Raw genomic sequence first — 25,564 nt, 5'->3', positions numbered from 1 at the left:
CGTTATCGTACTGAATAACTCATGGAATAGGCATATTATCCTCAGAATTTGGAAGCATTACTCTTTCCAAGATGTCTCTATAGATAAATCCATCCATTATTTCATTAATTCTGAGCGATGGGCCAACTCCAGCAGCTGAAAAACAACTCCCAAAACATTACGTTGCATCCTGCATGCTTCAACGACGTTTTCCCTACGCGCAAAAAATCGCTTATATCAAAACGTAATCAAAAGAAACGTTTGAAGTTTGCTATGGAGCATTTACATTTGTCAGAAAACGAATGGACGACTGTCCTATTTAGCGACGAACCCGAATTTAATATCATCGGAAGTGATTTCATGTGTTACGTAAGACGACCAGTTAACACGCGGCTTCAAGCACGATACTGCAAAAAGACAGTGAAACATGGAGGATGCAACGTAATGGTATGGGGCAGTTTTTCTCCTGGTGGAGTTGGCCCATCGCTCAAAATTAATGAAATAATGGATGGATTTATCTATAGAGACATCTTGGAAAAAGTAATGCTTCCAAATTCTGAGGATAATATGCCTCTTCCATGAGTTATTCAGTACGATAACGATCCCAAGCACTCTTCACATGTTGTTAAATCGAGGTTAGCACAAGAAAGAGTTTCAGTAATGGAATGGCCACCACAATTACCGGATTTAAATCCCATTGAGAATATTTGGGAAATCGTTAATCAAAGAATCGACCCCGAAAATTGCACTAATTCAGATATTATGTTTCAAGGATTGGTAGATGCTTGGAACGCTATTCCTGCAAATTTTATTGCCAATATGATAGCTTCACTGCCTTGCCGATGTAAGGCCGTCATTGAAAATATAGGATTTGCCACCAAATATTAAGTTTTATAGACATAAATGTTTTAGAAGCAATTAGTTGCATATGTTTTGGCCATTGAAATATCAACCCATACGTAGTTTTTTTAATTTTTTTTCTTTTCAATGCAAAAAATTCTGAATTAAATTTCATATTCACATTTTTAAAGCATTAATAAACAAATATTATAAGCAAATGAATATTTTTGTTTACCTTTAAAACTAGTTTAAACAACTTTTGTAAAATTCTGTTGCTAGTTGCATATGTTTTGACCACCACTGTATATAAAGAAGAAAGATATATCAAAAGATACTAGCCATATATGACACTTTCAATTCCGGAGTCAAAAGTTAAATTTTAAAACATTTGAATCTTAGAAATCTTTTCCACATCTTTAGTTATATTTCATGAAAATTATGTTTAAGGAAAAATGAACTCTCTTCAGACTCTGTCTTGCATTTGGTCGACAAAAAAAGCTAAACATATGTAGACAACAACAGCGAAAATTACAACCTACAAATACAAAAAAAAAACACAACAATGTCTTGAAGTTTTTTAGTTTTCAGTAAGTTGCGGCTCCAGTGAAGTAGAAAGTCTTCCAAGTCTTTCTTTCTACCACTAAAAAAACACAACATGAACGAATGCAACTAAAAGAAAAGTAAAAAAACACAAAAATTAAGGCGGAAATTTTCACGCGCGTAGTTAAACAATTTGACAAAGTTATTTTTTGTTTGCATTTTAGTTAAGAAAAAGTAAAGAAAATATATTTATTAATTAAAAAAACGTGTTAATAAAAAGTCTACAATTAATTGCATATTTGTGTTAAAAACATGAAAACAACTTGAAGTCACTTTTATTTTCCACTAAAACAACAAACAAACTGCAATTTAAATAATTATATAGCTAATATCAATATTTTTTTTTTCTAACATTTTATTTTTCAAATCCAGTTTTTTACTACCACTTCTTGATGTGGTTACCATTTAATATGAAATAAGAGAACAGGCAGCAGCAACAAGAATCTATAAAGAAAACAAAAACAACTAACTAATCTAATGCAATAAAAAATATTGTTAGACTCAAATAGAAAGAAAAAAAATAATAAATATTATATAAAAATTCAAAAATTCAAACCGTTAAAATACATGATTTAGATTTTATTAATGCTGAACTAAAACACATACTACAAGAATTGGCGAAAGAATAAGCAAGAATAAATAAATAATATTAAATAAATAAATAAATATTTATTTTTTCTATCACCTCCAACGAACATGTCGGATATTTACTATTGCAGCAAGGTAAGTTAAGTTAAATTGAATTAATTTTGAATTCCACCAATCCATTCCATTTTATTTCATTTCATTACGTTTATTTTTATTTTTATATATTTAGAAGCAAGTATTTTTAATTTTATTAAAGTTAAACTTGATAAGAATTGCTGTAGGCCAGTTAGCCTTGTTTGTATGGTTGGGTTTTGCTCAAAACTCCAGTTAAAAAGTTGTCTAAATGGTCAACAACAATTCATGTGTACAATACAGTACAGTGAGAGAAAAGTGGGAGTAATTTCAAAAACAACTAAAAATAACTGTTACAGTTTTAATTATGTATGTTAGAAGAGAGTCTTGCTAGATATACCTCAAAAGAGAGAAAAAAGTAACTGAATCAGGAATTTCAAAATGACCATGTTGTTTGTGGTTGGTTGTCTTGTCTGTCTGTCTCTTTGTCTGCATAAAGAAGTTTTCCGCGTTCTTTTTTCTTGCATTGTTTTGCCTTAACAGGTGCTTTTTTTTGAGTTGTTTCTTTTAGCGTTAATTTGTTTTATTGATTATTCAACAACTTAACCGTTGTTTAAAGGTGATTATTTTTAATTATTTTTTAATAAATGTTTTAATTTTGTTGGCTTTTATATAACAATATGTTTTTTTTTTATAATAATAGACTGTGTTTAGAGACAGAGGTCAGTTAAAAAAAATCATTTCATAACAAGATATTTAATTTAAATGTCTTTTTAATGTTTTTATTAGAAATTATGATGTGTGATATGTAATTAAAGATAGCACGAACAAATCTAAGCATACACCACAAATAATAAAGGAAAGCAATAGTTTCATTAAATTTGAAACTTGGTTTAGAATGATATATCCTTCACATATTGGGAATCAATATTCAAATTTGTGCAAAATACATAAATAAATACTGAAAATTGTAGGATTGATTTACTCGTTTCTTGGGAATTTCTTGTTTTTTTAAATTATATTTTGTTTAGTTTAAAACTTATTTGGAAATAGCTTTATCGTGAAATCGGCATTCATTTTTTGAATTTATATATTTTTTGTGCAATTAGAGGTTTTTCTGAAAAAATCGTTTGTATTTAATTTAATTTATAAAAAATAGTTTGTGGCACAACTAAGACATATGACAGGATGAGACATACTTCATTTTAAAGGGAAATGACCCAGAATTTGTCGCAATCATCGCCATTTTTCCAAAAATTTGTATGACTATTTTTAATCTTTTTTTTTGAAAAAAACAAATTTTAATGTTGATCCTCGGATGAATTTTCGATAATTGTGGACAAACTAAGATAGATGCCAGTATGAGACATACGTCTTTTTAGATGACCCAGCATTTGTCATTATCATCCCTCTATTACCAAAATTTGTTTTTTCGCTTGGGTCTTATGGTTTTGAAAAAAATATTTAAATTTTTATTTGATTACAACCGCAACTAATTATGTTAAAACAAGCCAAAAAAGCAGAACGGTTAAAAGGTAACGGCAACGTTAATTTGGATTATTTCGGTAACGGTAGCCTAGCGGTAACCTTATATCCTTTAATTTAGGTAACGGTATTTTAATGATAACGATAATTTCATGTTCATTTATATAACTCGAATATTTCGCAGCCACTTTCTAATATTTTTTCCATTACAATCAATCTTGTGATGTTTTCTATATTAAACTTATTAGCAGGGCAACCAAAAATATGCTCTAAAAAAGTGTTTTATGCGTTTAAAATATGCACTTAAAAACGAAAAATATGCTCTTAAAATATAAAAAATATGCACTTAAAAATAGTTGTTATTGTTTTATTTCAAAATTTCATTAAAAAAATATATATGAAGTAAATAAAATATTGAGCTCATAAATTAAAATTGGTTATTATAGGATTAAATAACGATTTTAGGGAATTTGGCACTAAATGAAAATAGTTAGATTCAATTCATTTTATTATATTTAGCAATAAATTACTATGTGTATACTTAAGTTTTAAATTTTTTTAACTAAATCTTTGTTTTAGATTTCCGAGTTTCTTAGACAACCATAGTCAACTGCTTAATACTTCAAACTTTTTTTTAGTAATTAGTGGCATAATATTTTACATTCTCAATCCATGTGTCCCAATGTTTATAGGATCCCTACTGAGGATGTACCCAATAATTCTCCAAATGTTTCTATTCTATATAAAGCTTTAAAAGCTTTTTTATCATTTGAATAATGTTTCAAAAACTCTGTGAATAGCGTGTAATTTTTTGGTAAAAAATTGCAAAGGATTTTGGAGCATTCATCATGTATCTAGATTAACATCTGAATTCGTCTTCTAAAATTTAAATAGAATTATAAAAGAGCCTTACAATAGTGGAATGATTAGTTCAATTTAAGACTGTGGCAATTAAAAAAAACTTTTTGTTCAAGTTTTATCACTGGGTTTCAAAATACCGTGACATTTCCTATGTTTCTTCCTTTCTCATCCATTGTATCGTTTATCGATATCCACGTATATACTTTTTTAACGATTTCTTAATACATTTTTTTACAAGTTGTGTAAATATATCAACGGGTTTTGAACGCGAGATTTTCGATAGATCTTAATATTCTGAACGTCTGTTGAATACTTGTTTAATTTTACATTAGTGGTAAACTATTAATGCCCAAACATAACTGTCTCAATCTCAAGCTGACTAAAATTCCTTCTTTTAAATGTATCCAACAATTTTTTAAGAAGTTGCCCATAATAACATACAATTTTGGAATTTTCTTTTAATTTTTTACGTATTTTTACTATTTGTTAAATTTTAATATTTGTGTGTATATTTTTAATTTAATTGAAATATATGGAAACTAAGTTCCCTTAAATCAACGAAAACTCTATGAATATAAGTGATTATGGGTACTCTATTTTTATTTAAGTAACTTAGGCCAATTATCATTGGACCTTAACAAAATAGTAAAATATAGAAATGAAAAATTACAATACAAACAATAAAATTATATAAGGAAAATAAAATAATGAAAAATAAAAGAAAATATCCAACAAAAATATGCAGTTATGAGTTAAATATGCTATAAAATGCAAAGTATGCTAAAATATGCAGTAAAGGGCAAAATATGCAAAAATATGCACTAACAAATCGATGCCAAAATTCTTAAAATTGTCTGAAACGGATAAATAACTAACTCATATGTTTATACGACGCACAACAAAAAATATGATATTGCATATTTTTGGTTGCCCTGCTTATTAGTATTAAACAGAGATCGAAAATAACTCAAATTGTGATTTATATTTTTGTGATAAAAATAAATCACTGAAAATAACAGTTATAAAATGATTTTTATTTAAATGGTTTGGTATGTCTTTTATTTGTTTTTGTTATTTTTTAATGGTTTGATGTGAGATAAACAATTCATTTGTTCTTGTTCTTAATAACGGTTACTTTCGCTTTTATTTACATACAATAACATATTGTTAGTAATTTTCTGTATACCACAATTTTCAAGAGTTTTATGCTCGTTAAAGTAATTTTCGGAAGTGGGCCTTACATGAAAGCTATGGTCAATTATGAATCGATCTGTTAACAATTTTTGGGTGTGCTTTATTTGTATATAAAACGTATTCGTGGAAAAATTAGTGTGGGCACCTGTATAAATAAAGCATTTATGGATAAAGTCCAATTTCGTAAGGACATTTGTGAGTTTCAATAGGCTTCGTCCTTGGGTCGAAAATAATACATGCGCCAAATTTTATTGAGCATAATTTTACAAGGATAGCCAGATGGACGGACGGACATTATTACATCGACTTAGAAAATGATTCTGTGTCTATCGGTATACTTTAAGGTATAAACACATTAAGAGTCCGTTTTATACCACGTTAACTTAGAGAGCAAAGATGCTAACGCCTTTTTCTAAATTTTACAGTACAGGCAAAACAAAATTTTAAAATAGTTTTAAATCTGTTAATGCAGTTTATTTCATATTAAGTGAAAATTATAATGACAACATAAATACATATACACAGTTTCATTGAAATATACAGGCGATTTGTTTTTATATGATTTACCAACTTTTCTATTACATATTTAGAGTATTTAGCTCATTTTATTAAAGAATGTTTACAATTTTTTTATTATATAAAACTTATTATGCGCTTCAAAGCCTCTATTACCATTAACGTTGACCTCAAAACGTCCTGGTACTACATTATTTTATCATTAATATTTTAATATTTCTTTAAAAACTGAATAATTTTTTCAGTTTTTTTTAGTTAAAATTAAATGAATAAATAATTTAAAAACTAAACAATATTTTGGTTGTTTTTTTTTTTTTAAATAATCTTAGTTATAATAATTTCCATTTGACTAAGTTAATAAATTTGCATATTTTAATTGGAACTGGCACATAGTATTTTAAAAAACTTCACTTAACATATTTGCATACTTAGCTTAATATACATATATAGATCAAAATAACTGTAAAAGTATTTTTAAACAAACTGTATATTTTAATTAATTCTATCAGTTTGTATTAAAAAATTAGTTTTCACACAAAGTAGACTTAGTGCCTTTGCATTCTAAGCTAAGAATATATTATTTAAACAGTTTTATTTGAGAGACAAAAAAAAAAATACTGGAAAATTCAATTTAAATTAAAAAAAAATTTGTTTGAGTTTTTTAAATTTTGAAACAATTTTAAGTTATTTTTGACATAATTACGAGTTAGTATTTTGAAGGAAACCAGGAAACTCAAACAAAAAATTACTCAAAAAAGTTACACATTGTTTTTATTATCACATACGTATATTTTTTTTGTACTAATACATTCTCAGATAGGTTTTTGACAACTGAGTTGGGTCTTTGACAGGCAAGTTTCCGATCTATGTGTATTTATCTATGTTAAGAAAATTTAGTATTTAATTAATCTTTCCTTTAACGTTTCTTAGCAAATTCAAATAATATTTAAAAATCAAAAAAAATGCAGGAAAAAATTCGCCATAAGTTAAAAAAAAATCTAGAATTTTTTTTAAATTTGGAAAAATTTTGAGTTATTTTTGACAAAATTTGTAATTCGAACAAATTTTAATGTGTGAGACAATTAATAGCTTTTTTAATCTTCTTACCCCAGTAACACGAAGTCTGGTTATGTTTTAACTAATAGTTATATTGACAGTTTTCATACAAAAATAATTTTAACCAACAGTATAACTATTAGTTAAGGCATAACCAGACTTCGTGTTAATGGGGGTTAGCAAATTAAAATAATATTTAAAAATTAAGTTCTTATCTTTTAAATTTCCAAACAAATATTTATTAATTTTAAAACTTCATGATATTTATCTTTAGCTTTTAAAAAAATAGTTTTCTTATTAAACAAATTAATAATCATAAACTGTCAAGTTAAATTGCTTAAAAGCTAAAATACAAAAATTCCTTAGCTGGCAATAATTTAAACTGGTAATAAAACAAAAGCGAAAAAAGAATAAAGCATTAAATAAGTCAACAAAAAATTAATAATTGTCAAAAACAATAAATCTACCTTGAGATTTTTTTTGGGTTTCAAAAACAATTTGCAGCAGTAGGCCTTGTAAAATGTTGTGATATTATTTATAAGTAGTAGACAAGAATTTATGTAATTTTTAATAAATAAATTTAAAGTTTTTCTGAATAATTAATATTTAAAAATGCTTTAGTTGGGTCATTTACAAGATTTTTAGATTGCATTTACAATTTCTATAACGGTGCGTTTACACATGCAAGTAGATTGAGGAAAGTTGAGAATACGTATTATTATCGAAAATGTCGAAAATACATCGAAATGTCTACAAGTTGCTTGAGCGTTTACACATGCAAGTAAAAGTTCATTTTAAAAATGTCGTCAAAACGTAAACACATTATTATTAAGAGTTGCCTAGGATACCACATACATATATTTGTAGGGAAATAATTGTTATAAATAATTATTATTATTACTTTAATGAGATTAGTGCTCTTAAATTAATTTAATAGCGTTCTTTATTCATATTTGAAGAGAAAAAACAATTTTTTTTACAAATATACATAAAATAAGTTAAAAATATAATAATTATTTTACCACAATCCAGTAATTTTTTTTAAATTTTTTTAGTTAGGCAACTCTGTTTGTGTTTTTGACACTTTATTGCAGTAAGTGTCAAAAAATCACTGTCCATCGAAATTCACTAGGCAGTGAGCTGTAAGTGGCTGCATGTGTGCTTGTGTTAGTGCAAAAGTGTGAATGTATTGTGTTTTTCGAACTGTTACTTGCATGTGTAAACGCTAGGTAAATAATATGAACTGAATGTAAATGAATATAATAAAAAAATTATATTTTAGACACCCGCCATACTAGAATGCATTTTCTGAATTGCTACTGGCGAACTCAGAAATATATAGCCTTACAAGATCTTTTGTAAACATCAATCGAATTGATTTGAAGGTCCTAAGTAAATCTTAATACATAAAAAAGTAACGTTACTGAGTTACTGATTCAACATCGTCCAGCTCAAACGCCAAAAGGTAGAGACATGAAATTTGGACTATAGGTTCCACTCTCCATATGTAGATCCACTAAGGAGGGGATTTTTTTGGAATTTCAAAGGATCTAAACTAATACAGATATATATCAACAAAATTTAAAATGTATTTATGTTTATCTACATAAAAGTTTCGGGTGTTTGGTACTTTTTTTGAAATTTGAACATTTTGGAAGAGAAAGCGACTATATTTTTGATCTCAATGTTTGTGCACAAAGTACCAAAAATTTATAAAAACTGGAAAGTATTGTGTATGTCTTAAAAATGCGGGATTTGTTCTAATTTTTAGCATTTATTTTGATCTTTATCTTTTACTAAATTTATCGACATAAAATGTATTATGCTTCTAAAGGTAGGGTCACACATGACAAATATTTACTCAAAAAAGCGTAACCACTTTTTTTAGCACTAATTTGTTTGACGTGTTTGCTCTTACAAGTGTTTTGTAAGATCAAACAGCATCAAATAAAATAAAACTAAATACAGTGAGGCCTCGATTATCCGTGATTCGATTAACCGGCAACATCAATTAACCGGGAAAGAAAATTTAAATATTTTTGGATCGATTTAATTTTTTTCCATCGATTAACCGTAATTAACTCTGTTCGGGATTATAAGCATAATTTTTTTCGATTATCTTTGAACAATCAATTTGAACAATGTGAATTAAACGAAAAAGGGGAATTCCCTCTATTGTATACGATGATTCGGAAGCATATACAAAAGTAGATTTTGCTGTTTATGAATGGTCCCGGAAGGCAAGATTTAAAGGAACTCCAATTTCTGGATTAAGAGCGAAGAAAAGGCTTAAATATTTCACACAAAATTAAATAAAAAAGCGACATTGTATTCATAAACTTAATGCAGCAGGAGAAAAATATGCAGCTGATTATATAGCTGCTACAATTTTCGTGGAAAATTAAATGAATTCATATCAATGAAAAAACTCACCAATGAGATAATGGAGATTAAACAGACATATTTTGAAATTGTTTACCTGAGAGCAGTTTGCCTTAATGCTGAAAACGTTATTGTGAAAGTTTGTCCACCAAATTGGACGATATTGATCCAACTGATGGATCAGGGTGCAATATAGAGCCGTAAATGTCATTATCGAAAAACTATATGTATTAAAATACTACTTAAAAATGGTACTCAATTAACCGGGAAAATTGATTATCCGACCATTACGGATAATCGAGGTCTCACTGTATTTATTTTGAACTCTCTTAAGTTAAAGGAGTTTTTGACAATAAATAAGAGAATTTAAATATATATCATTTAGCGGTTACGTCTTTTTCGTCAAATATTTGCCATGTGTGACCCTACCTTAAGTGAAGTAAGAATGAAGGGCAAGAGACCTATTGGTGTTAAGGTACCAACACTAATGGTACTTTTTGAATTTTCTGCAATAGTTGGCCTAGAAACATGAATTTAAGAATACATGCTACTGATAGAGTTGAAATCCAAGGGGACCCTCTATGGTACTTTTTTTTATACCCTTCACCTTCGTGAGAAGGGTATATGTATATAAGTATGTCATTCCGTTTGTGTTTTCCACAATATAATTTTCCGACCCTATAAAGTATATATATTCTGGATCCTTATAAATAGCGGAGTCGATTAAGCCATGTCCGTCTGTCTTGAAATTCCCAAATAACTTACATACACGATTCATACATCAATATTTCCGGAAATCGACATCTATTTTTTACCTTTTTTGACCTATATCTGGATTACTATGTCAATAATATAGACCATATGGATATCTAATGATAGATATTTCAAAAACGTATAAGACCAAGTAAGTTGGAGTCAAAATCGGAAAAAATATTTTTTAACTCGAATTTTTTTTTTCACCAAAAGTTTTTTTTAAAAAAAAAATTTTAAATTTTAAAATTTAAAAAAACAATTCGAAAATTTTTTTTTCCAAAAAATGAAAAAAAAAAATGTTTACTTAAAAATATTTACAATTTTTATTTTGAAGTATAATTCGGCACAGCCGAATATAGCTCTCTTGCTTGTTTTCATTCTAATGGTACATTTCGAATAATTTATAATAATGAACCTAGTATCATATTATTAAACACACATGATCCTGAATGAGTTAGAATTAACAAAAAGGGGACTTATGTACTTTTTTATATTTTTAATAAATTTATTTTTTCAAATAATTCATTACAATTTGTGTTGCTCCAGCGCCTAATAGGCATTGTTGGAGCGAGTTTTATAATAATGGTCCTAGAAACGTGAAATGAGACATTGAGACATGGTACTGCGTTAATAAAAATTCTTTTTCCAAAAAGAAGAAGGCAATCATAGTTTTTATTTTACTAAGGTTGGAGTAGCAAAGCACGCCGGGTAAGTTAGTAGAATATATTTATGTTTTAGCAATTACTAAGATAATTCTTAATTTATTTTACTATTTTTGTTAAGATATGTGTTTTTATGTTGGCCCCTATAGATTTATTTTCTCACACAAAAGTTTCTCCCTCTATTATCACTCACTGTACCTCTACACAATTTGATTTATCGTTGACCCCCGCTCAAAGTCCAAACAAATTGCATGTAAATTACTTTGAAGGAAATATGCTACAAATTAATTAAACCTAAATTAGCAAACACTGCAGACAATGTTGTTTTTGGTTGGGTTTTTATGCAAACAAACATATTTTCTTTTAGCTTTAAAATTGATCGTAAGTCAAATATTTAAAATGTTTTAACGATTTTCTAGTCATAATTTGTTAACTATTCATTGGCGGAAAACTGCATAAATTAACAAAATTACTTACCATCAAACATCAACACAACGTGAAACTAACTAACTACCCAGCCAGTCATCCATGTGGTGTGAATAGTTGATGTTTGCTAAAAGTAATTTTTAATTTATTGCCAATTTTTTTTTGGTTTAAGCCACAGAAGAGGACCAACTGGATTGGTGGTGATGTTGTTTGAGACAGGGTTAATGTACACACATGTAACAGAAACATGAATATTTCTGAACACGTTTTATTTTGTTGGTTGGTTTGTTTGCTCTTTAAGCCAGCAAGCAAACTGTGATTGTGTGACATTATCACTTATTTTTATTTTAATAGTTTTAAACGAGGTTAGTGTGAAAAGATATTTTATAAATTTCCCTTATAGACAGTAATTGTCACTAATGTCTGATCACTTGCCTGACTCCAATTTATATATTTTGGGTTATTTGATACGTAAATGCTCTTTGTAGTGCAGAGACAAGACAATTGGTTACTTTATACATCCCATGTAATCTAGCGTGAAGACAATTGTCACTTAAGTGTCTCTGAGTAATCTAGAGTGTAGTCACTTTAAACATTTTGTAAGTAATTCGTACAAACTGGTTTTATACAATTTGTGTTGATATAATTCTCATACAGTTTATTTTTATTTTTGCTTAAGTCAATAATCACCTTAGTGTCTCTTAGTAGCCTATAGTGAAGTCACTTTAAATTTGTACTGTAGTTATTTTACCCACCAGAAGCAATTATTTGGAGAGTTGTCGATGGTAGCTGACTATTTCGTGTTAACATAACTAGTTACGTAGCTAGTTATGTAACTAGTTGTCACCCTAAATGATGGGTAAAATCACTAGTTCAGGACTGTCTCCTATTTTGGATCGTTGCAGATCGTGGGATCGATATAGCCTTGTCCGTTTGTCCATCTTTCTGTTCAAATCCACATTTTGGAAATAGATTTATATGTAATGAATGGCTGACTTGTTTTTTAAATAACTCTTCAAACTAGCCTCGTATTAAATACTACCTAAAACACAACATTACGACCATATTTGCATGAAACTATAAACAACATTCATTCATTGCTTTCTAATAATTGCTGTTGTTGCTTTTGTTGTTGTCATTGTAGCTGTCATAGCCACCATAACAGCAACAACATCACCAACATCTACATACAACAAAAACACCAAACGTACAGAGCAACCAAAACGACTCATAAAACAACTGAAAAAATCGTAAAAAAAACTCACAGATTCACTTTCACTCTTGTGGAGGAGCTGACTCGAGCACGCGTTTTTAAGTTAAAACACAAAACTGGTGGCTGTTGTTATTGTTGGTTTTCTTAGCCGAAATATTAAACCTCCACTGATGATGATGATGATGATGATCGTGATCATGATGATATTTAATGATACATGCTGATCATCATAATGATGCTGATGTTGCTGCTACTAGCAATAATGGCTATGAGGATGGATGATGTTCAAGTTTTCGGGTGAAATTTTTATAAAAATCAATATTTTTCTTTAGTGTTATTGTTATTGTTACTATTAAAATAGTAACGGTAATAAGATGATTATTGTTTTGAGATTTTTTTTTTCAAATGCAATCAAAACTATTTTGTAACATTTTTTACTTGATTTCCAATGATGACAAAAAACAACTTACAAATTTAAATTTCCCAATCTCATAGCCTGCAGTGACAAGTGGCCACAAAGCCAGCTTGTATTTGGTCAAAAGCGTGTTAATGTGAAATAATTGTGTTTAGTTAGTAGCAAGATAATAATTTTGGTCAATAGCATGACAATTTATATAATGCCCTGCATTACAAGTGCATTTTAATCATTAATTATAAGAGTTTTTATTAGGTTTAATGGGTTCATTTATTATTTGATTGTGTTTAGTTTAGGAAAATGATTAATTAATTATTATTTAATTATAGAGAAATTTTGAAATTTGTAATATTTTGATTTAGGAAATTAAGAGGAAATTTCAAGGTTGGCTACCGTTTCACCTAAAATACACTTTCAGCTTAACTACCGTTGCCGCTATGCTACCGTTGCCGAAATAACTTCAATTACCGTTACCGCTAAAATACCGTTACCAAGATTTTATAAATAATTTTGAATTAAAAATTTAAAATTTTTTCATTTCAATAATTGAGTTTATTGAAATCTTTAAAATTTAAAATTTTTTAATGTTTTATTTAATTCAGAAAGAATTTACATGTTTGCTCTGATTTTATGTTGTTTATAGCATTTTTATCAAAAAATGTAAAAGAAATATGTACTTCTTTTATAAAAAATTTCCCAAAACTGTACAACTTGTAAAGTGTATTTGATTTTTTTAATCAAATACATATTAAGGGTCCTCATGTAAACGGCTAAATGTCTCGCATACTGTGCAATCTGTGCATTTTTACACTCTCGCTAACGAACTGACAAAAAATGTACAACTTCGATAAGTTTGCGCGACAATTTAGACTTGCAAACTTTAATTTATTGAGCATTTGATGAATCAGCTGCTTTTGTTTACTTTTATTTATTAAAAACTAGTTAGTTAGTTCTTCTTATTTATTTGCAAATAAAATATCTAAATTTGTACAGCATACTTTAGGGAGGTTTTTTTTGTTACTGTTGACTGGACTCACAAAAAAAAGAATTTCTGAGTTTTACCCGGAATTTTTAAATTTTTTTCTTTACAAACCATCTACTGAAAAATTCGAATAGAATAAAAAAAAAACAGCCAAATCGCTCCAGCCGTTCTCACGTGATGACATTACATACATCGACCATTTCATTTTTATATTTATATACAAAAATCAAATAAAATATAAAAATTGTGTGCATGTGAAAATTGTGCAACTTTGGAACAGAATGATTGGATTAAATGGCATTGTGTATGAAAACATTAACCAACAGCTAGAACATAAACAAAATCTTCCAAACTATGTATACCACCATTTGTTCCAGAGATTTAATTTTCATTCAACATTTTTCAAATTAAAATTTATAGAATTTGAACATTTTTTTAAAGCTTTTGTTCATGATACAACCAGTAGAAGGTAGAATCACTAGGGAGAGAGTTTAAAATGCTATGCCTTGTTACGTCAAATAATAGAAAAATAAAAAACAGAAATCCAAAAATACGATAATAACAAATGAAAATTGAGAAATATTTTGTTTATATTTGAAATACAGTTCAATATAATCGGAGTCATTGAAATGATGCATGCAAATCCGTGAGTGTTTCTTCAGCTCAACACCGCAGGCTGCACTCCATTCTTTAATTTTATTTTCAGGACATTTTATAAATCTTGAATTTAAAATATTTTTCAATTTAGTTAATTTTTGATGTTTTTTTTCAATTGTACTTTTATTTTTTATTTTATATTAGTCTGACAATTCAAGGCATGTAGAATTGAGAACATATTTTGTAGTGATTCTACCTTTTATTGTTATATTATGCTTTTGTTGAATTTATTTTTATTTGACATTTTTATCAAATATAAATTTTCTGTATAAACTTGCACAAAATTGAAAAGGTGGGTTCATGAAAAACGTCGCGCAAATTTGCACATTTACACAAATGGGAAACTTAAGCATTTAAATGAGTACCCTTATTATTGTATTTGAAAAAGAATTTTACAACCTCGCTACATTATTATTTAAGTTTTATCAAAAAGGCTTAATTTTTTTTAAATTAAAATTGTTGTTTCTAATTTTTAAAAAACAAATATTAACGAAAAAAATTTTTTAAGTTAAATTATTTGTAAAAATTATAAGGTGTAAAATTGACACCATGTCTGTGACTATTTCAAACATTTTCATGTCATAAGTTAAAGGTTAAGAAACTTTATTTGACCTAACCTAAAAAGTTAAATAAATAGTCCATTAGATGTAATGAAAATTAACTTAATTACTGTGACAACAAGTGACAATTTACTCGACAACAGATTATTTGTGGTGAGTAATATAAATAATATTTTAAGAAAAATACAACAAAATTGCAAACTTGTATTGTCTACAAATAGACATTAAAATGTATATTAGCCATATGATATATAATTAGGGTATTCACACGGTGGTCATAAAGTCGTATTTTATAAAATAGCAACCCTCATAAGTCATAAATATTTTTAATAAAAATGCCAAAAACAAGTAAGAGAGCCGAATCTTATACATATATAATATCTTTAGGTAAACAAAATTTAAAAAAATTAATTTTCATTTCAAAAATTTTTAAAAATATTTTTTTTTACTTTTTAGTTTTTTTCATTCATAAATGAAAAAAAATTTTATTGTGAAAAAAAAATTCGTCTTATAAAATAATTTTCCCGATTTTCACCCATTTTTGATGTTTTGATATACGTCGTTGCAAGGGTTCTATGAAGAGTTTTTCCCTTTCGATTTAGATTTACATTGTTTAGTTATAATAAAACAATAAACACAGCATAAAAGGTCTTATCATTTTAGTACTTATTTCTTTGAAGCACAACAACAATTTTTTAAAACTATTGTAAAACTTTGGTGAATTACTAATCCATAAATTAAGAATATAATTTCACTTCGGAATATTCAGAAGCAGTAAAGGTATTTTCAGACGACAACTCTGAGTATTAATATTTGTCAAAAACGTATGTATCATAATACAATTTCATCGTCTAAACAGAAATTGTATTAGTTTTTCAAATAATACAAATGATTTACGATCGGTATTTCTAAATTTTTTAAAACAATTCAAAAACTTTTTATTTTCACAAATAAACAAAACAGAAATTGTAAAGAAAATATAAAATAAAATTTGCAGAAAACAATATACACTAATACCCCGGTTTGCGTCGCTTCGTTCTGCGTCGGATTCGAAGTTGCGTCTTTTAAATTTTCTGTGATTTCGAAGTTGCGTCGATTCTGTTCCAGTTTGCGTTGCATCTTTCGAAGTTGCGTAGTTAGTACTTCGATTTGCGTTGTTAATATGAAAATGTTTGTATTGAAAAATCTATTTTTTCACCAAAAATTATGAATCTAGGAACGAACCAATTACACTCAGGTCTCGTTTTATGCGGATTCAAATTTATGCGATTTTTAAATAAAATTTTTTTCTTAGAATTTTAAAATTTAAAAGAAAATTTTAAATGATTTTTAAAGCTTTTTTAACATTTTTTAAATTAAACCAATTTTGCATCACTGATATAATGGTCATAGTTTGTTTTTTATAAAATCAAATTCTTAATATGGATTCAGATACGGAACGAGCATTAAAGATTCATCGCGGACTGACTGATCTGTTTCCCGGATATTCAAAAAATTCAAAATCGCAAAGTTTAATGAAAAATTATTTTGCAAGAAAAGAAGCAATTGAAGCTCCTAAAAATTCTTTGATTTCGTCCCCTATTCGCTAGATTAATTCTAGTGATGAAAATGATATTTTATCATATTATATCATCTAGTGATGAAAGTGACGCTGAACCAATTCCAAAACGATGCGGACAATTATTCACTGATTCAGATTAATCATACATATTTACATAATTTCCTTAAAAAATGTGATAGCAAATTTTTTGGATAATTTTCACTTTTTCTGTAATTAATGAATTAATTTAATATTTTTGTTTATTTTTTTTAATGTATTTTGTTTTTATTGTTTAAGTAAATTAAATAAATATATTTTTGTTGATTTTTTTATGCGATTTTGTTCTTATTTTTTAATTAAAATTTGAATTTATGCGGTTTTTCAGAATTTTGGAACCAATCATTAGTTTTTATATGAAGTTAGAGTATCGTTTTATGCGAATTCAATTTATGCGATTTTTTTTGGAACGCATCTATCGCATAAAACGAGACCTGAGTGTAAATGAAAATCAATACAAATGTATGGAAAATCGTGCTTCATTTTGCGACGCTTTGGTTGGCGTCTAATACCCCACTCAAACTGGGGTATTAGTGTAATATTTTGAATACTACCATGTAAACAAGGAATGTAAAGGGTGTTTTTTAAGCCCGATAGAACTTGAAATTGTAAAAAAATACACAAAAAATTAAATTTGAATCCAAAAAATGTTGATTATTTTCTTCACGTCCAATTTTAAGCCATTTTTTCGAGCATTGCTGGCAGTATGTCACGAATAACGCGAACAATGTTGGGCTCCGAAGCGTGAATTGTTGCTGGTTTATCCCCATAAACTTCACGTGGCCCTACAGGTAATAATCGAGAGGTGTCAAATCGCACTACCTTGGAGGCTAATTGACAGGTACATTTCTAGAAATCAAGTTATCGCCAAAATCGATGGTCGTAGGGCCTGTAGCTGAAACCACATCTCGGCCGGATCAATGTGATCAATATATTCAAACAAAAAATCATTGAACATGATGCGGTAATGATCTCCATTGACCGTAACGCGAGCTCCAGCTTAATTTTTGAAGAAATATGGTCCAGATGCCACCAACGTGTATACCGCACCTAACGGCGCGGAAAGTAATAGAGTCTGTAGGATCTGTTGTAGATTGGGGTCACTCAATATGCGGACATTTTGTTTTGGCTGAACACAATAAGTTGCCCGAATCGACGATTGATTTTCAAAGTAAATTTGGATAATTTGGTAGCGTTGTTCAAGCGTAAATCTATTCATGATCTTTTGCCTGAATATACTGATCGTAAATGTCAAAAAGTGGGCGCAGTATGAGAGTTGACCCTTCCGTAATTTCTATCGGGCTTAAAAAAACACACTTTAATTTTCAAACAGATTTCTTGACAAACCGAATGGATTTCATTATATTTTAAATTTAAAAAGTATTAATACACAATATTTTCGTCAGAAATTGCCTTAAGTGAAAATATTAAAAAAAAAATTACAAAAAAGGGGATGAGTAAAGTAATTCAATTACTTAACTTTGTGAAATATCAAACCATCCAAATATACATAGATACTAATATCATATCTGAGTTCATTGTCACAATAACAATATTTACCTACATAGATTTTCTAAATGTCTGGTTATTTGTTTAACTTAACAGTTTATTGATAGTTTTGCTAAATATTCCTATTTTTCTTCGCATTCTTTACATTGCCAACTAAAAAAAACCTTAACACTTTTACTGTAAATATTATTTCTGCTAAACATTCAATACAATTTAACATTTAATTTATTGTTGAATTCCAATACAATGTTTTGAATATAAATTTAAAGTTGTGAGTAATTTTACAGTTCTAATTAGCTAATTTGGTATTTGTGTTAAAACTATAATAATAAAATTACTTAGAGAGACATAAAATCCTGTTGTAATTTCAGTTAACTGTGAGGTATTTGTGAATAAAAGCCAAACATAAATAAAGGTACATAGAGAAATACACATAGAGCAGAAACTAGAAAAAAATTCGAACAAAAAAGATAAGTACTCAAAATACTCAAACATATGTACTAGTTTGGTTTTTGTTTTCACATACATAGTTTTTTTTTACTAATCCATTCTCACCACTTAGGTTTTTGACAACTGAGTTTCCGATCTATGTGTATTTATCTATGACTACACATTACTAATGAATATTATAATAATTGCCTTTTTGATGTTTTTATTAATAAGACAATATAAATTATCTTGTTTAAATTATATAAACTTATATGTAAATAAATTTGTTTTGTAGTTATTTTATCATATCTTACAAACGAGTCGTCAAGTCTAGATTATAATCAGATTGATCGTAGGGTTGCATAATAATAATGCAATGAGCAACATTTAATCACACATTCACACAAACAACAATAAAATCTTGTTGGAGTTGATCAAACCCAAATATGTTGAAATGTACGAGGTTTGAAATGGTATGTAAAATTAGAATCTTTAAATTAATATTTATTATCCCCACCATTTATTTCATAACGATTGTAATACTTACATCGAAATATATAAAGAATATACAGTGCAATAGCCATAGAAATAGTTTTTATACCCTTCAAAATATTGGCCATTGTCATTCCGTTTTTAATTTCTATATATATTCTGGATCGTTATAGATTGCGAAGTCGATATAGCCATGTCCGTCTATATGTTGAAATCAACTTTCCTTAGCCCCAAATAACTTACATACATGATTCATACATCAATAGATCTGCTATAGACCCAGTTCGGTTGCAAATGGCTGAGATATCGGCCCACAAATGGCTGAGATGTAAGGAAAATACCCGGACAACCTCAATTTTTTACCTATTTTCGATCTATGTATATCTGGATTACTAAGTCTTTAATATAGACAATATGGATATCTAATAATAGATATTTCATGCAACGACATATATAACGCTATAGTAAATCGGACCTACAATGGGTCAAAATCCGTAAAAATATTTTTTAAACCGAATTTTTTTTTTCAATAAAAATTTTTTTTTTTAACATTTGAAATGAAACCAAAAACAAATTCAATTAAACAAAATAGTTTCATTTAATTTGGAATTAGCAAAAAGGTATTCAGTCAGTGAGACTTAAAAATGCGGGATTTTTAAAATTTTTTAGCATTTATTTGTTTTTTTGATTGGACCAGCACTCAGGGGATGCCCCTACTCATGCAATGCATAGTGTTGGAACTAGGAAAATAGGTTATGGGAAGGAGGATTTGATTTGAATTTTCCTACATTGAAAGGGACGGGAAATACTTCGACAGGAAGCTTATTGCACATACGGACGGTACGGCTAAAATGATGAACGCGTATTTCGTAAGAAACTACGGGTATCGGGAACAAGTTCTCTAATTTCATCAGAACACATTCCATTGTAGTATCGATAGAACAGTGGAACACAATCCAAATTTATTCAAAATATTGGCCATTGTTAGCTATGACCTATTTCCCATCTTCATCATATGGCTTCCGAGCCAAAAGAACTGCTCATCTTTTGAGGCCGAATCAAGCCAATATAGGATACTCTGTTCCAAAGTGAAACGTATCCCAAAGTGAGCTTCGATCGAAATAAATAGTAGTCCGACTATAAGGCCGCTGAGGCAGTGGTGAGGTACTGGTTCCCTCTGATATTATGATCAGATTTCAGCAGCTCATATTAGATAGGACACTTGTGCTCCCACCAAATACAGAAAATTACCTTAACGCCATGAATATTTGGCTTTGGTGTCGATTCGTCTGTTTTTCCGGGCTTCACATACGATCTCTTATGCATCGGGTTAACGTAATGGAACAATTCGGTGCAAAAATGTTTATCTTTTATAGAGTTCAAGCTGCATTTCAGACATATAAAATATTTCAAGGTCTCTCACCTTCAATTCGTATGGTACCCAATTTCCCTGCTTTTAGATGAATGCTGTTGCTTGCAAACGTTTTGAAATTACTGATGGAATAGCTCTCAATGATTTTGCAAGCTCTTGCTGAGTTTGACAACAATCTTCATGGAGTAATTATTGGTCTTCAAACTTTTTTGGCTGACCTGGGCAGTCTTTGTCTTCTGTCTCAAAATCATCACTTCTGCACCGCACAAACCACCTCTCGCACATTGAAACCGATGAAATACATTCACCATAAGCTTTGGTGAGCAATCTTCACCAAGACCAATTTAATTTTAAATATCTGTATACATTGTATTCTGTATTCATATCTGAATATTTTATATATCGTTTTCAATTTTGTATGATTTGATTTTTTCGTGCATAAAGGGACAAGTTAATTTCAATATTTGTCTATCAATACATATATATCGACATTTCTAGGTCTAGAATCGGTTACAAATTTACGATTCTTTTTTGGTGTAACCCTCGTAGGAATGTCTCTATGTTAGTTTGAGAGTATGTATATGATTACGTTGAACTGTCAATGAAGTAAACAGTGTACTACACCTTATTTTCTCAGTTTGTTTCTCTACTTGTTGTTATTGTTTTCTATTGCCATACAAACACAACAACAACAAAAATGCAAGAAACTATTGACTTTTTCATAACACTGCAGTGTTTAAATGTGTGTTTGTTTATTTGTTTGTTTTTTCTTCTATTTCTTGTACAAAAACATTGTTTTTGGCTTAATGCCAACTTAAAAGAACAGGTTAGTTATTTACTGAACCAACTAACTATTTTATTTTATTTTACACTTACACACAAACCCCTAACTTAAATATGAATATATTTATATAGTTTTTTTCTTTTTCAAAATGTTATTGTGTAAAAATCAAAGAAATTAGTAAAAAAAAACAAAACAAAATATCTAAGAAAAACTTTAAACAATATTGGGAATATTTTGTTTTGGGTTTTCTAAACAAAATACTTGCAGTGCTGGTAATTTGTTTGGAATTTTTACCAAAACATTTTCTATTGTTGCATAAAATTTTCAGAAATAGAAAAAAAGCCCAACAAATTTTAAATATTTTGAAAGATTTTTGAAAAAACAAATAAAAACTCTCATACCTGAAACAGTTACTAGCTATTAAACGACCATTATATTGTTTTGCGGCCTAGAGTTTTAGATTTAAGTCATTTTAAATACGATTAGATTCCCATGGTTATCTCTATCATTATTATTATTAGGAGTGTTGTTACTAATTGTACGTTGTTTCCATGTAAATTGTTAGTTAAATCGAGCTAGAAGAAACTACATTGTTAAATAGTATGTAGCTGTGTGTAAACAATTTATAATCTTTTAATCATAATTATTTAAACAAAAGTTAAAATTTGACTTAAGGTTTTAATTAATACGATCTTGGAGTTAATAGGTTTTTTTGGGGATTTGTGGAATTTTTTTTTGTATTTTTGACTATTTTACGTTTCAATAGCTTAAAAACACTATAAATTTAAATTTCTAACTAATAGAATTTGAAACAAAAAGTGTTAGTTTCAGTTTTATGGTAATAGTGTTGTGAAATGTTGGTATAATTTTCTCACTAAACAATACTTAAACTAAAAAGTGCATTTAAAATAATAAACCAATTTAGTTTTGAATATTTTTACAATTTGTATGCTTAGGTTGTTTCGTTCGTTAATGACACAAGTTAACTTGTATGATTGACTTAGGTTAAGTTTATCGATGGAAGTTTGTAACTAGTTTATGAATAATTTTATTAATTTGGCATGTTGAAACATTATGAGAAACTAATTAGAAATTGAATGAAAGGAAAAAAGTCAAACAAATTACAAGTATATGATCACAGGACAATATTCCGTCAGAAAACCTAGTAGATATAGATCGAGAGACATTATTGAGGTTTCATTGTTGTATGGCTCCATAAGCGAACAGTCACCGGGAATTATAAAACAATGACTCGTTTGCTGCTGATCTTTCACTTGTACATTTTTTACTCGTGACAATTAACAAAACTATCAAGCAAATGTTGTATCAAGAACTCCTCATCCACTTTTTGAAACTACTTTGTGTGACAAGCCTAATACAAATTAATGTATGGATCTTTATTGATATGATACTAGATTTATTGATTCCTATCTGTTAGTTGAATACATAGTATATCAGCCAAACGTTTGAACGAATTAGTTCTTAACTCAATTAAAGAATTCCATTAAAGAATTTGTTACAAACTAGCTGACCGCCCGGCTTCGCTCGGTAGCTATTTACTAATGTTAGTTCTTCAAGTTTCTCCCAAAAATGTCTTTTATAAAGAAAATAAGAAATGAAAAGGAGGCAATATATTAAAATTTTCAAATTTTTTAATTTTTTTTCTTTACAAACCATCTACTGAAAATTTGGAATAGAATAAACATCAGCCAAATTGTTCCACCCATTCTCTCGAGATGCCATTACATACATGGACCATTTAATTTGTATATAATATACTAGTTGACCGCCCCGGCTTTGCCCGGTAGCTATTTACTAATTTTAATTCTTTATGTTTCTCCAACCCACATACACCTGCCTGTTCTTATTTATTTGCAAATAAAATATATAAATTTGTACTGCATACTTTAGGGGGATTTTTTTATTATATTTGACTGGACTCAAAAAAATGTCCGAATTTACCTGGAATTTAAATTTTTTCTCTTTACAAATCATCTCCTGAAAATTTCGAATCGAATAAAAAAAAATCAGGCAAATCGATCCAGTCGTTCTCACGTGATGCCATTACATGGACCATTTAATTTTTATATTATAGATAGATTAGGGTGACAGATGATTTTTTTTTTTACCTTCTTGGTTTAAGGGTTAACGTTTTCCGATTTTAGTAAAACTTCATAGTATTTTAAAAATTATAAAATAGGTTTTACTCAAAATTCATAACAGTAAGGAAGTTGGTTTCATTCGCCAAAATATTGGACAAAAAGTAGTTTTTCCCGAAAATCAAAAAATCGCAGGTACGGAAAAACTGTAGGAAGTATTGACATAATTTTTTCAATATTTATATTCCCTATTATAATCTCAAATAAAATTTTGTTAGTCATACGAAGACAAAAACTAATACACAAGTAAATACGGATATGTTTTAAGTAAACATTCCGCCTTAAATTCGATTTTAAGTCCATAAAGATGACTATTATTTTAAATTTCGTACCATAAACTTTTGAATATATCTGACCTTTAACCTCGATGCGCATCCCGAAATCATTGTCGGATTTGGCTCAAGTTTTCAGCACATAACTTTTAGACCTAGTGTCACAATAATCCGGCCAGCACCCTTCAAAATTCGAACAAGAATTTTTTTTCCATACAACTGATTACACTAGTTTACAAGGTTTTTGTTCATGAAATGAAACATATGGGGATTTGTGTATTTAGGTCTTCTAACTTCGGAAAAAATATTTAAAAAAATCCTGGACGTCAAACTTTTGATATATTTATTAAAAACGAAACATATAAAAATGTAAATTAAATTAGCACAAAAAATTAAAATTGAAGTGTTTAGTGCTCTTTTTATAATTATTTTCATTTGTCTCCCTCACGACACTTCAACAGTAGTCTCGTAGCATATTCTAATCCCAAAAACCTTAAAAATTCCTCTCGAAAAACTTCAAATCTTGATGGAAACGCTCTCCATGTTCGTCACTTATGAGTCCGAGGTTTTCCGGGAAAAAATCCACGTGAGAACGTAAAAAGTGAATTTTGAGGGATATATTTACACCCATCAGTTCAAAATTATGTAATAAATTCGCAACAATATCTCTATAATTTTGACTTTTCTTATTCCCCAAAAATTCTTCAACAACAAGTTTAAAAGAATTCCATGCTGCATTTTTAACATCGGTTAATAGACACTCAAATTTGGTATCAACCAAAATTTTTCTTATTTGAGGACCCACATATATCCCTTCTTTTAGTTTAGCCTCAGAAAGACTCGGGAACACTTGCTGGTTTTTGTCTTATCTAAAGCTTTTACGAAATTTTTTAATGTAAATAAGCATTTTGCAGTGTTTGTGTAATAGGAGAACCTCGATTTGACTGAATAATTTTTCCGCAAATAAAACAAAAATGGTCTAGGTTTATTTTACACTTTCTAGAAGACATTTTAAAATAGTTTTTACTTTAGAATTTTGTATTTAATAGCGATTTATTAACGTTTATCTATAGGAAAGATTTACCTTTAAACAGTAATTATTTTTCCCCGTTAATTTTTTTGGAATTTGTCAAAAGAATACAACTCTGAAAGTATTTAGTAGCTTCGCCAGAGTTTTGAGTACCCAAAAACGATGTCAATACTTAATTACTACAATTCGGTACACTACAGTATGCATTAGTAGTATTCAGGGCAGGTGAAAAATAAAAACCCATATATCTCAAAATTGACGTATAGGTGGGAAACAAAAAATGGTCAATTAACTAGCGTCCCTAGCTCTTCTCAAAAATATAAGTTTCATTCCATGAGCAAACAAAAATGTTTGATTTGTTAACTAGTGTTATCACTCTAACATGATCTAATTCCTTCATCTAATAACACAACAAAATCAAAAAATTTTGTAAAGGATTTTTAAACCACTACACAATTTTAATTGTGGTTCCAGTAGTCCAGTAGAAAGTTTTTTAAAAAAAAAATTTAAGAAAATTAAAAAAAAAATTTAGACTTTCCTCCACATAATTAATGATAACTACAAAAGTTGAGATTTACTTTTAACCTTTAATCCGTTTATTATTGCATTTAAATCGGCTCAGTAGTTTCGGAGTTATAATAACAAGTTGAAGAAAAAAATATATTTTTAACATGAAAAT

General features: G+C 28.5%; 1 protein-coding gene across 1 annotated transcript in view; it reads left to right on the top strand.

Moving 5' to 3' along the window:
- Positions 1 to 25,564, top strand: part of LOC135958180 (uncharacterized) — an 85,538-nt gene that overhangs the window by 4,529 nt on the left and 55,445 nt on the right. Inside the window, exon 2 of the mRNA XM_065509057.1 lies at positions 1,792 to 2,142. Coding sequence (XP_065365129.1) covers positions 2,116 to 2,142 — 27 coding nt within the window. The 5' untranslated portion in view covers positions 1,792 to 2,115. The remainder of the gene's footprint in view (positions 1 to 1,791; positions 2,143 to 25,564) is intronic.

This window comes from Calliphora vicina, chromosome 4, assembly GCF_958450345.1.
Source record: "Calliphora vicina chromosome 4, idCalVici1.1, whole genome shotgun sequence".
In the NCBI taxonomy this organism is placed as follows: domain Eukaryota; kingdom Metazoa; phylum Arthropoda; class Insecta; order Diptera; family Calliphoridae; genus Calliphora; species Calliphora vicina.
Note: the sequence above shows the minus strand (reverse complement) of the source record. Positions and strands in the feature narration are given on the sequence as shown.